This window comes from Sebastes fasciatus, chromosome 22, assembly GCF_043250625.1.
Source record: "Sebastes fasciatus isolate fSebFas1 chromosome 22, fSebFas1.pri, whole genome shotgun sequence".
Lineage (NCBI taxonomy): Eukaryota > Metazoa > Chordata > Actinopteri > Perciformes > Sebastidae > Sebastes > Sebastes fasciatus.
The window spans coordinates 11,629,825-11,641,920 of record NC_133816.1 but is presented as its reverse complement, the minus strand read 5'-3'; the positions used below and the strand labels follow the sequence as shown (position 1 = coordinate 11,641,920).

Sequence of the window (12,096 nt, the reverse complement as noted above, 5' to 3'; positions counted from 1 at the left end):
CAAATAAAGACAGATGACATCCATGAGGACAATATACACTTTATTTGTTTTTACACTTTAATATTTTATTTTTGAGCTGGTAATATAATATTGGTATTATTGCGTAGGTGTAGTCTTGAGTCTCATGCTTCGCCTCCGGGCAGCATCAGCAGCGTATGGATGGTGGACATGTGTCGGATTCCATATGATAACACCAGGGAGGACTCTTCCAGCGGCTCGGTCCGGAACACCATCCGGATGTCATCACCTAAACACAAATAAATACACTTGTTTACCATAGACGCACATTTTCACAGAAGATATCACGCCAAAATGTGGGCCTAGCATTATGATGTCCATGATGATTTGGTGCAGAACCATAACCAAATATTTGTTGGTAAAAAATTACTTTTTCATCATAAAAACACAACGCAATTCTCAATGTTTTAGACTATAGACTCAAATATCTGAATACACAACATAAAATTGCTGTATTGCCACAAAAACAAGAAAGAGTAAAAAACTCAAAACATTTTTATTTTAATATTTTAATAAATGGTAATCTATACAAAATGGATTAATTGCAATAGATGCAAGAATAAAAAAAATATTTAGAAGAAAAATAAATGAAAATTGAATGCAGATGTATTTAACTCTGCATTTATCTACACATGCAAACAAGATAAATAAGGGTTAAAAATAAATCAACAAGCACAAAACTATATCTATATAAAAAAAGTGGAATTCTGTTCCCAGCCTAATAATAATAATAATATATATATGAATAATAATAGTAATAATAATCATGATTATAATAATGATACTAATAACAATAAGTATAATAATAACAACAATAAGTATAATAATAATAATAATAATAATAATAAAGGTTTCAAGACAATACTATATGAATGTCAAATGTTGTATGTTGTAATATTGTGGTAATCCATTATTTTTAATAATTGTTTTTAAAACATTACCTGCCTCTGACAAAAGTATATTTATATAATATAAAAATAAAATTGCCTATAGGCCTATGATACATAATACATTTATTTAATTATTATTATTATTATTATTATTATTATTATTATTATTATTATTATTATTTATTTTGCACAACCTAATATATTAAACAAACATTAACAAAAAAATAAATAATATACAGTGCAGGGAGAGGCAGAAAACCCACTGTGCTTATTTAAAGGCTCCACCTGGAGACAAGATTAATCTACAGAAATAATATGACTACAGTACACAATAGTGATGACAAACAATTAGAACATATATAATAATAACAATATATCAAAAAAGAAATAATGAATAAATGTAGCCTGCCTTAGTTCTCTAGTAATTTTCTTTTTCAGCTGCAGTACAGTGATCCTCCTCATCTCCTCTTCATCATCACACAGGTCGATGATCTTCTCGTCTCCTCTTGGTCCGTTGACTTTGAGCTGGATTCCCATTTTACTGCTGAGTCTGTTCTGTTCACTGTGAAGGTGAAGTGATCCTAATGTAGTCTACTTGATAGGTTATCAGCTTTTATAGGAGAAGAAAAGGGTGGTGTCTTCAAGTCACATGACTTCAAGGAAAAGAAGAGCAGGTTACCTGGCTCACACAGACACAGTCATTGTTTCACAGGAGAGTGTGAATGCAACATGGGAAACAAACTGTCAGTTAGACGAGAGAAGAGACGACAGAGAAGAATGGATTTATATAAAACCATCATTCCTGATGACCCTTTGACTCCTAAAGAGAAGACACCTCATAACGAAAGATTAGTAGGCTATGAAGAAGATGAGTCCACTAAGGAAAAGGAGAAGTGTTATGACCCTGAAGACACCACTCTGACGTTTGTAGAGGGAGATGATGATTTAGACTGTAAGTAGGGGAGACCGGGGGAAATTGTAACAATTTGTGGTTTTGATGTCATTTCTCAAAAACCTCTTGAACTATTTGGATACAGTTTTTATGTAGGTAACTAATATTTTTTTTGTTCTTGTCAACAGTCATCAAATGTTTTTACAGGCAATGTTGGAGTCACAATACTGTTTTCAAAGTTATTCCAAGCAAGCAGCAATTTGTTTTGTATCATTGCAGATAATTATCGTGTTTTTCTTATTTTCTGTAATCAACTAGTTTACATCGAAGTTGTATTTTGTACTGCAACTATATTATGAACTATACTACAGTACAAGTGAATTTATAGGTATACTGTTAGTTATATACTTTTAGCCCACTTAATTACTTATACTTTTCTGTAAACTTTTCAGTATAAGCCAAGTATACTTAGACTTTTCTGTATACTTGTCGGTATATGCCAAGTATTCTTAAGTATAATTTTGTTAAGGTCATCTCTGTTAAGTACATAAAAAGTAAACTGAAAGCATACTCTCTTATTTTAGGTTTAAAAGAAGTATACTAATAGCATACTTTAATAAACATGACTTTGAGAGAGCCAGAAACTTTCTAGGCCATGGAAATAACATTTTGGGATTCTGAATTTGGGCGGTGTTCCTCTTTGTTGTGACACTATTGTGGTATCAAAATCTGTGGACAGACAGACAGACAGACAGACAGACAGACAGATAAACACATGACAAAGTACTCAAACCTCCTCTGTGGTAGTCTCCGCTACAGTAGATGTCTCCAGGACCACATTTCACCATGATGACTCACACACTCACAAGGTGAAAACAATACCAGCGTTGCGGCTGGTAGCCTAATTACCCCATGGAGTTTCTATTTTTACCAAAGTTAAATTTAAAGTTCTTAATTATAGCTTATAGCCTGTAACACTGAACATCTTTTCATCTGTGTCCATCTGCTTGTGTGTGTCTCATAGTTTACTACGAAGACTTCAAGTCTCTCAAAGCAAAGATGTCCTGTGGTCACGCCGTCACTCCGATGTCTCTCACCCAATGGTGCTACTATTTGCTGGATGACGTACGCTCTTTACACCACCTTTATCATGAAATTCAAAGATGTTTAGTGATTAAACGTCTCTGACAAAATGCAAAGCGTCAGCGTGTGTAATGAAATACTAATTTATAGAAAGAAATATAGATTTAATAGTAAAAGACAGAATGTGACTGAGAGAAGGAACAAATTGAATGAAGAAATTGATATTGATTAAAGGAACAGTGTGTAACATTTTGAGGGATCTATTTGCACGAACTATGTTTTCATTAGTGTATAATCACCTGAAACTAAGAATCGTGTTTTCGTTAGCTTAGAATGAGCCCTTTATGTCTACACAGGGAGCGGGTCCTCTTCAAGGAGTCCGCCATGTTGCTCCGCCATGTTTCTACAGTAGCCCAGAACGGACAAATCAAACACTGGCTCTAGAGAGAGCCTTTTGCGTTTTTATGTTACCTGAAGACCACCGTAGTTCTCTGACACGTTTGTGAATCTGCAGTAACGTGAGCCACAGAGTGTAAAACTGTGGTACCGCAAGCCGCTGTCTGATTTCTGTTGCTCCTAAAGTAGTGTTATTACGGTAAGGATGGCCTCTGAGAGAGGCGAACAGCGTTACCACGGTTTTGCACTCGGCGGCTCACGTTACCGCAGTCTTGGAAAGGGAGGAGTGAGCGGAGGGGTACTTAGTTGGTTGCAATCTGCAACCACACCACTAGATGTCGCCAGATTCTACACACTGTTCCTTTGATAACAGTAACAGATTTCCAGATGCTTATGAATTTGCTAATTTCACTCTTTTCTTTATAATATTTAAGGGTTGCCGCAAATTTGTGTGTGGCCAAACTGACTGTGATGTTGAGTGGCCCTTCGAGGAAGTTTGTAAAATGGCTCTTCTGACCCCCGAAGAAATTGAGCACTTTGAGGAGAAACTGTTCAGTAACGCTGCCAAGGATTACTTGGATGTCAAAGCAGTAAGTAACTCAATTACACTATTTACAAACTGTTCTTACAGATCATGTTTTCATTTTAAAAACAAATAGTTGTGCACGAAAATACAATGATGAAACCGAGCATCTCATTGTCTTACTTCACGTAACAGTGTCCTGGTTGCAAATCTCGTGTGGTGAGAAGTGACATCCATGATCTGAGTGTCCAATGCCCAGTGTGCACAACTAAGAGAGGAAGGATTTATAGGTTCTGCTGGCATTGTTTGAAGAGATGGACAGGCCCCGCTCGTTCAGACTACTGTGAAAATGATGAGTGCCAAAGGCCACTGGAGATATTGAAGAGATGCCCTGATATCACCTTCAGGGATGTGGAGGGGGTCGCTGGCTGTCCCTCCATCCGTGCCTGCCCCACCTGTGGTTTGCTAGTGGAGCATAACAAAACTCAGAGTAAAGCCATTACCTGCCTTCGGTGTAAAGTGAAGTTCTGTTTTGTGTGCCTCAAGCTCAACAAAGAGTGTCGTTCATATTACCAACTTTGCTCCAGTGGTGTAGCACCGAGACAGAAATCTATACCTGTGTGGCAGAGGTCATCTGTTAATGTAAAACTGTGATCTCAAGACAATACAAATACACCTTTTTATTTTATGTTTTTAAAAAGTTCTTCATAATCATCATATCTGTTATTTCTCAGACAGGAACTCGACCACATACCTGCTTTCAATAACAGTTAGACTCTAGCCTAAGATCTGAATTGTACTTGTACTAAAATATCACACCACATGAGAATCACTTCCTTCTTTCCACATTTGAGACATTTACAAACACAATTTCTACTTCAAACTCCAAATTGTGGTCATAAAGAGGACCTATTATGCTTTTGTGCCTTTTCCCTTCCCTTTAGTGTGTTATATAGTTTTTTGTGCATGTACAAGGTCTGCAAAGTTAAATAGCCCAAAGTCCACGCCAAAGGGAGTTACTCTCCTCCACAGAAACACTGCTCCTGCACTGCCTGAAAGGCTTTGCTTGAAGTCCCACCTTTTCTTCTGTAACGTGGTGATGTCACCAAGTAATACATTTGCATAATACCTGCCTAGCAGCTAGTTTGGCACGCCCTCAAACAAAGCTAGTTAGAGCGGAGCTAGAGCGAAGTCCGACGAGTTTGGTTCGGTTGACCAATCACAACAGAGTGGGCCAGCTGAGAAGTGAAGCTAAAATCTCGGATAAGGGAGCTGCCATCTTTAGATTTTGACATCATTTGGAGCCAGTCTGCGCAGTAGTGATCGGGCGCTGGAGCCGCAGTATTGAGGTCACCAGCCCGAATCAATCGTGAGCCGAGCATGGCCACAGCTTGTCAGCGAGAGACTCACAGCTGCCAATCGTGAAATGAACACTTGAACATACATCAGCATGATAAGAACTAAAATGACAGAAACAATCTTTGGGAAAAATTTGTTTGACGTGTACTTTGACTTTATAGTTTGACCCATGTGTGTTCATCCACTAACATGGAGGGGGCGGGATCTATGACCTATACTGCAGCCAGCCACCAGGGAGCGATCGAAATGTGCTTGAGTGGAGAAGCAACAAAATGTAAATAGTAGCTACTTAAATGTTGTGAGGTGTGGTAATTTTAACTGTTTTATGTACTTTTGGGTAGTTTAATGTATAACAGGGCGTCATATTTTATAAACTGATCAGATGTTTTGTATATAAAATCAATAAATGTAGTTAAGGCACAACTACAATTTTCCCCTCTCAAATGTATAAAGTAGCAGAATGTGGAAATAGTACCCAAAAGTACAGTACTTGAGTAACTGTACTGAGTTACTTCTCACCACTAATCAGTGGTGAAACTTTACTACTAGTAAAAGTAGAAATACCACAGTCTGAAAATACTCCATCACAAGTAAAAGTCCCAAATTCAAAATGTTTGGTGAAAGTACAGAAGTATTATCAGCAAAATGTACATAAAGTATCAAAAGTAAAAGTACCCATTATGCAGAACTGATCCTTTCACAGTGTTATATTATTATAGAATAGGATATTATTCTGTTTTTATCACTAACAAGTATATGTAAGAGCATTTTAATGTTGTAGTTCCTCAACGTGGAGACAATTGTAGATACTTTGTATACTACTGGGTAGACTATAGTAGTAAGTATAGTACACCTTAGCAAAAGAAGTTTATTCAAGTGTGCTATTAGTATAGTTCTTTTAAACTTAAAATAAGAGAGTATACTTTCAGTTTACTTTTTATGTACTTATCAGAGATATACTTAACAAAAGTATACATACTTGGCTCATACTGACAAGTATACAGAAAAGTCTAAGTATACTTGGCTTATAGACCTACTTGTACTTCTTATCTTAAATGCGATACAGTGCAATATAGGCTTCTCCACTAGAAAGGTAGTTGGCCTCTAAATGGTTAAATAGTGTTATTATTATTAGTAGTTATATAGTTTAGTGGTTTAAACATGTCATATAATAAAACATTTCTAATCTTAAATGTACAATTGATCAAATTCAGTCACTAGGTGTCGCATTCTTCCTCCCCCGTTCCATTGCATTTACTTCACAACAAGTCATTGCCAGGCACTTATCGTCACTCTACGCCATTTATCCGTTCTTTCCACACTAACTGACGACCCAGAGATACCACGTGATACCAACGTCGTTTTACTATTGACTCATAAGCCTTGTTAAAAGTAGGAACCAAACGTCAGATATCTTCCTTAGAGATAAACAAAACATTAATTTTGAACCCGCCAACATTTTTTTAAATGATTAATTCACAATCATATTTTTTTTCAGGAAAAACAATGCTTTTATTTGGCACCTTTCAAAAGGCTCTGTGAATGTATTATTTATTTATTTTTAAATATTCTTCTACATGAAAATGTTATCAATAAGACCTTTAACCAGGTTTTGAAACTGTTTCAGCATAACAATAAAACATCACACCTTCTTGTCATGTGCAATTTAAAGTCCAGCCAGAAGAAAGCAGAGTAAGGCCACTAGTAAAAAAAAAAGATGTTCCACGTCTATTGGAGTTGCAGCATGTGTATTTATCACATTTTGTATATATCAACAATTGTTAAGAGTTTACAGAGTAATATAATTATTTAGTTTTGAACAGATTAACATTACACATACATAACCAAACTAACAAATACAGGAAGAGACAGAAACCCCACTGGTCTTATGTGAAACATCCACCAAAATGATGTTAAAAATGTCACAATGTTATAGAGAACACAAGATTGATATGCAGAAAAGAATATAACTACATAATAGTGATTACAAACAATTAGAACAATAGACCTATATATAATAACAAACAACAATAATAACAATTAATATATCAAGAAAGGCAGGAAATGTGATTGTGTGATGTGTTAGGACACTGTTACGTGAAGTAAGACAATGAGATGCTCGGTTTCATCCTTGTATTTTCACGCACAACTATTTGTTTTTAAAATGAAAACATGATCTGTAAGAACAGTTTGTAAATAGTGTAATTGAGTTACTTACTACTTTGACATCCAAATAAAAGAGAAGAAGCAGTTTAGGATGATAGAAAACAGGAAGAGACTCACTTTTTCTCAGGTCTGTGGGGCGAGAGGGGAAAAGGAAGGATTTCACCTTTTAAAATTATTTTCAGGTGCTGGACAGAGACAGGCAAAAAACAACAATGAAAACAAAAGGAATATCAGAAACACTGTGGAACTTTAAATACATTTTTCTTAATTAAATGATGAACTCCAACAAAGTTTTGTCACTGTTTTTAGGAAACATTAGGTGTTGCAGATATGAATTTGTATTCAGTTGGTTAGTGCCGATTGGTGACTGAGTGCTTTCTTTAACAGCTGTTACCTGAACTTATAAACATCAATTGCAAAAGTACTGAAAATAGTGATGGCGTAAAAAGAAAAGAGGTTTCAGAAATTATTATTATTATTTTAATCTTAATTTTAATTTTATTATTATTATTTTGTTTTATTATTATTATTATTATTATTATTATTATTATTATTATTATTATTATTATCATTATCATCATTAGTAGTAGTAGTAGCATTGTTGTTATTATAATTAGTGTTATTATTATTAGTAGCCTATTATTATTGGTAGTATGATGAGTTGTAGAAGCCAAAGTGTGTATTTATTATTATTATTATTATTATTATTATTATTATTATTATTATTATTATTATTATTATTATTATTATTATTATTATTTGTTTAGGCTGCACATGTTCTTGTGGTTAGTAGGCTATCACTTCTGGTAATTTGGCACAGAGGTGCGGTTTCACTTATATTACCTGTTCACTGGGACCGCAGGAAAACTTACAAGTGTACTTGCTGTAAAAACTATTAAACTACTGAGAGTATACTTTAACGTGTACTTTCATAAACTAAAAAGTGGGCTACAAGTATAACTAACAGTATACCTATAAGTTCACTTGTAGTATGGTTCATATTATAGTTGCAGGACAAAATACAACTTGGAAGTAACGTAGTCGTGTACTCAAAGTTTACTACTCTCACATTTAAAGTATACTTTTATAAATTAAAAAGTGGGCCAATTTAGTCCCAAGATGTATTGTACTACTAGTAAATTGATAGTCAGTGTCAGATTAAGGTGGTCAGGGGCCCCTAGGCTACTGTTTGTGTGGGGCCCCCTTCTCATCATGCCATGTGTGAAAGTGTGCTAGGATTGTTACACTGCCCACAGGTTCACCATCAGAGAGCATTCACACACACATTAAGACAGCCTTTACTCTAAACCTTGAAATATCGAGCAATTTAGGGATTTTCGTTAGTAGATCTTGGTCACGGTGTTCTTTCAGCCATTGTGCTTTTCGTTTTTGTGCTCCGTGATCATATTTTCTTTAAAATGTTTCCTATGAGCCAATAGGGGTTAAGGTTGTTCTTTTTTTTTCTCTGAAGTTCATTTGAATAATTAAAAATAATCTGGCCAATCCGGGGCCCTTGCAAACATCCAAACCTTTGCATTAATCCACCCCAGTTGATATTAGTATACTTAATACATAAAGTACACTTGGGATTATACTTGGACTAAATTCACTTCATAAAATAAAATTGAACTATACTACTTTTTTGTAAGGATAAAAAAGGAAAACAGACATTTCTGCGACAGTTATTTAAGGGTAATCAAAGCTTGATGATCCGGCACCTGTATTATTGTTTTGCATTGCATACTTCATAATATTCACCATTAATCAAGCTGTAAATGACAGATCACACCGATTACAGAAATTAAGAAAAACACAATAATTAAAAACATGTTGCTGGTGATTGGAATTATGAAGAAGAAGAATTTTATTTCAAGAGATAACAGTATTAAATCAATAGTACCACGACCTCTGCCACACAGGTATAGAAGTCTGTCTCGGTGCTACACCACTGGAGCAAAGTTCGTAATATGAATGGCACTCCTTAGTGAGCTTCAGGCACACAAAACAGAACTTCACTTTACACCGAAGGCAGGTCATGGTTTTACATCGAGTTTTGTTATGCTCCACCAGAAAACCACAGGTGGGGCAGGCACGGATGGAGGGACAGCCAGCGACCCCCTCCACATCCTCGAAGGTGATATCAGTGCATCTCTTCAATATCTCCAGTGGACCTTGGCACTCATCATTTGCACAGCGGTCTGAACGTGGAGCCGGACCTTTCCATGTCTTCAAACAATTCCAGCAGAAACTATAAGCCCGTCTTCTCTCAGCTGTGCACACTGGGCATTGGACAATCGGATCATGGATGTCACTTCTCACCACACGAGATTTGCAACCAGGACACTGTTACGTGAAGTAAGACAATGAGATGTTCGGTTTCATCATTGTATTTTCATGCACAACTATTTGTTTCTAAAATGCAAACATGATCTGTAAGAACAGTTTGTAAATAGTGTAATTGAGTTACTTACTGCTTTGACATCCAAGTAATCCTTGGCAGCGTTACTGAACAGTTTCTTCTCAAAGTGCTCAATTTCTTCGGGGGTCAGAAGAGCCATTTTACGAACTTCCTCGAAGGGCCACTCAACATCACAGCCAGTTTCGCCACACACAAATTTGCAGTCACCCTTAAATATTATAAAGAAAAGAGTGAAATTAGCAAATTCATAAGCATCTTATATAAGTCCTTGAGCCATGCATTTCCCTCCTGGTCTGCTGTATGGAGGGTGTCTAACCCTCCTTTTAGACTGTGGAGCGGGCAAGCTTCAATGATGTGTTCCATTGTTTGCACCTCTCCACAGGCACACAATGGGCTTGGGCTGCTGCCCCATTTGTGAAGGCTGGCCAAGCAGGGGCCATGTCCGGACCTGAATCTATTAAGAGTTGACCACTGTATCCTTGGCAGGTTGGTGCCAGGGACCTGTAGGGTGGGGTCTGACACCAGATGTTTGTTTGGGACATCCTTGGACTCCCATTCCTTTTCCCATGCTGATTGGGTGGTGAAGTCGGCTGGTGGGGTATTCTTCCATATTGGTCGTCTAGATGGAAGACGGGCAGTGGGTGGGTTGCAGATGTCTGCATGGATTGGTAGATGGGGAGAGTCTTCGACCTTTTGAAGCATCCTTTGAGTAGATGCTACTCGCCGGATATGTGGGGGGGTTATATTGGATAGGACAGGGAGCCAGGGGAGTGGTGTTGAACGAATAGTCCCGCTTATGATTCGCATGGTTGTGTTGAGCTGTGTTCAGTTGTAAAACGACTCTTCAGTTGTCCGGAGTTATTCTCCTGTTCAGTTGTCCGGAGTTATTCTCCTGTTCAGTTGTAAAACGACTCTTCAGTTGTCCGGAGTTATTCTTCTCTTCAGTTTTAAAACGACTCTTCAGTTGTCCGGAGTTATTCTTCTCTTCAGTTTTAAAACGACTCTTCAGTTGTCCGGAGTTATTCTTCTCTTCAGTTTTAAAACGACTCTTCAGTTGTCCGGAGTTATCTTTCTCTTCAGTTTTAAAACGACTCTTCCGTTGTCTGGAGTTATCCTTCTGTTCAGTTGTACAAAAGCTGCCCATCTTGACTAAAAGTACTCCCTCAAAAGAAATAGCTTGTCAGGTCTATAAAGGCTTTCGATTTCTTCCACTATTTATTTCGACAAGTCACGTGATTCTTTTGCCTTATATGTGAAGTCATAAAAAACATCATGTCATTTATTTATCTGTGATCTAAAGTTTCAGTTTATGTATATGCCTAACTGAATAAGTCTGAAGAGGACTTCATACAACCCTCACTGTCGCCTATAGCTGCAAAATGAGAATCCAAGTCAAAGTAAACGGACCCAGAGGAGAGGAAAAGATCATCGATCTGTGCGACAATGAAGAGCAGATGAAGAGGATCACTGTACTGCAATTAAAAAAGAAAATTATTAAAAAAATGCATTTAGGTATGTATAATTACTATTTTTTAGTTCCTTAAGGAGATTGTTTGTCTACATTTATTCGTTTGCAGGAAATTTAACCAGAATCTATCTTCATATTGGACAATTCTGAAGCGCACGATTGTTAACAGTGATGGAATGTAACTAAATTATATTTACTGTTCTTGAGTACAAATTTGAAATAGGCCTACTTGTACATTGAGTATTTTCTTTTCATTCCACTTTCTATTTCTACTTCACTACAATCCAGAGGGAAATATTGTACTTTTACCACCCTACATTTATAACGTAAACTTTATTACAATCAGCAGGTAATATACTGTACTTACATGAAATATGACCTCTGCGTTTAACCCATCCTAAGCATTTAGGAGCAGTGGGCTTCTGTGAAGCGTCCGGGGAGCAACTTTTGTCTGACTTCTTTATTTAGTTACTTTACAAAATAAATTTTGCAGACAAAATAAATGTAGATATGTTTTGTTATAAATTAAGCTACCCAACATTTTATACAAGTTTAGCTGAAACAATGAGCCAATTAATCAATTAGTTGATTGATAGAAAATTAATTGGCAACTATTTGGATAATAGTTTGCTGCTTTTCCTTTTATTTTATTTTTTAAATTATTTAAATTTTTCACAAACCAAACGATCAATTGATTAATTAATAATCTAATCAGCAGATTAATCCATAATGAAAATAATCATTAGTTGCAGTCCTAGTTAAACAGTGACTACTAACCAACTACAAAGGTAAAGTCCTGCTTTTACATTAATGCATGAATAATAATAATAATAATCTAATGATTTACGGTAGCCTATGTAATACAGTCACAGGGGACATTTT

At 36.2% G+C, this 12,096-nt stretch overlaps 2 protein-coding genes across 2 annotated transcripts; one reads left to right on the top strand and one right to left on the bottom strand.

Moving 5' to 3' along the window:
* Nucleotides 1–1,685: 1,685 nt before the first annotated feature.
* LOC141761280 (E3 ubiquitin-protein ligase ARIH2-like) lies at nt 1,686–4,456 on the top strand. Its single transcript, XM_074624610.1, has 4 exons — nt 1,686–1,860; nt 2,825–2,925; nt 3,714–3,869; nt 3,998–4,456. The coding sequence occupies exons 1-4, from the start codon at nt 1,686–1,688 to the stop codon at nt 4,454–4,456; spliced, it is 891 nt and encodes a 296-aa protein (XP_074480711.1).
* A 4,761-nt stretch (nt 4,457–9,217) lies between these two features.
* LOC141761279 (E3 ubiquitin-protein ligase RNF19B-like) lies at nt 9,218–10,553 on the bottom strand. The gene is made up of 3 exons (XM_074624609.1): nt 10,503–10,553; nt 9,799–9,954; nt 9,218–9,670 (listed from the first exon to the last, which is right to left on the bottom strand). Exons 1-3 carry the CDS (start codon nt 10,551–10,553, stop codon nt 9,218–9,220), a joined length of 660 nt encoding a protein of 219 aa, XP_074480710.1.
* Nucleotides 10,554–12,096: the final 1,543 nt, after the last annotated feature.

What these genes read in the sequence shown, in the direction of transcription:
- LOC141761279 (XM_074624609.1), bottom strand. Translation starts at nt 10,553, where the DNA reads ATGCGAATCATAAGCGGGACTATTCGTTCAACACCACTCCCCTGGCTC. An exon ending in CACCACTCCCCTGGCTCCCT is followed by an intron (nt 9,955 to 10,502) that starts GTCCTATCCAAT and finishes ATAATATTTAAG; the next exon opens with GGTGACTGCAAATTTGTGTG. An exon ending in ATTACTTGGATGTCAAAGCA is followed by an intron (nt 9,671 to 9,798) that starts GTAAGTAACTCA and finishes TTCACGTAACAG; the next exon opens with TGTCCTGGTTGCAAATCTCG.
- LOC141761280 (XM_074624610.1), top strand. Translation starts at nt 1,686, where the DNA reads ATGGATTTATATAAAACCATCATTCCTGATGACCCTTTGACTCCTAAA. An exon ending in GGGAGATGATGATTTAGACT is followed by an intron (nt 1,861 to 2,824) that starts GTAAGTAGGGGA and finishes TGTGTCTCATAG; the next exon opens with TTTACTACGAAGACTTCAAG. An exon ending in ATTACTTGGATGTCAAAGCA is followed by an intron (nt 3,870 to 3,997) that starts GTAAGTAACTCA and finishes TTCACGTAACAG; the next exon opens with TGTCCTGGTTGCAAATCTCG.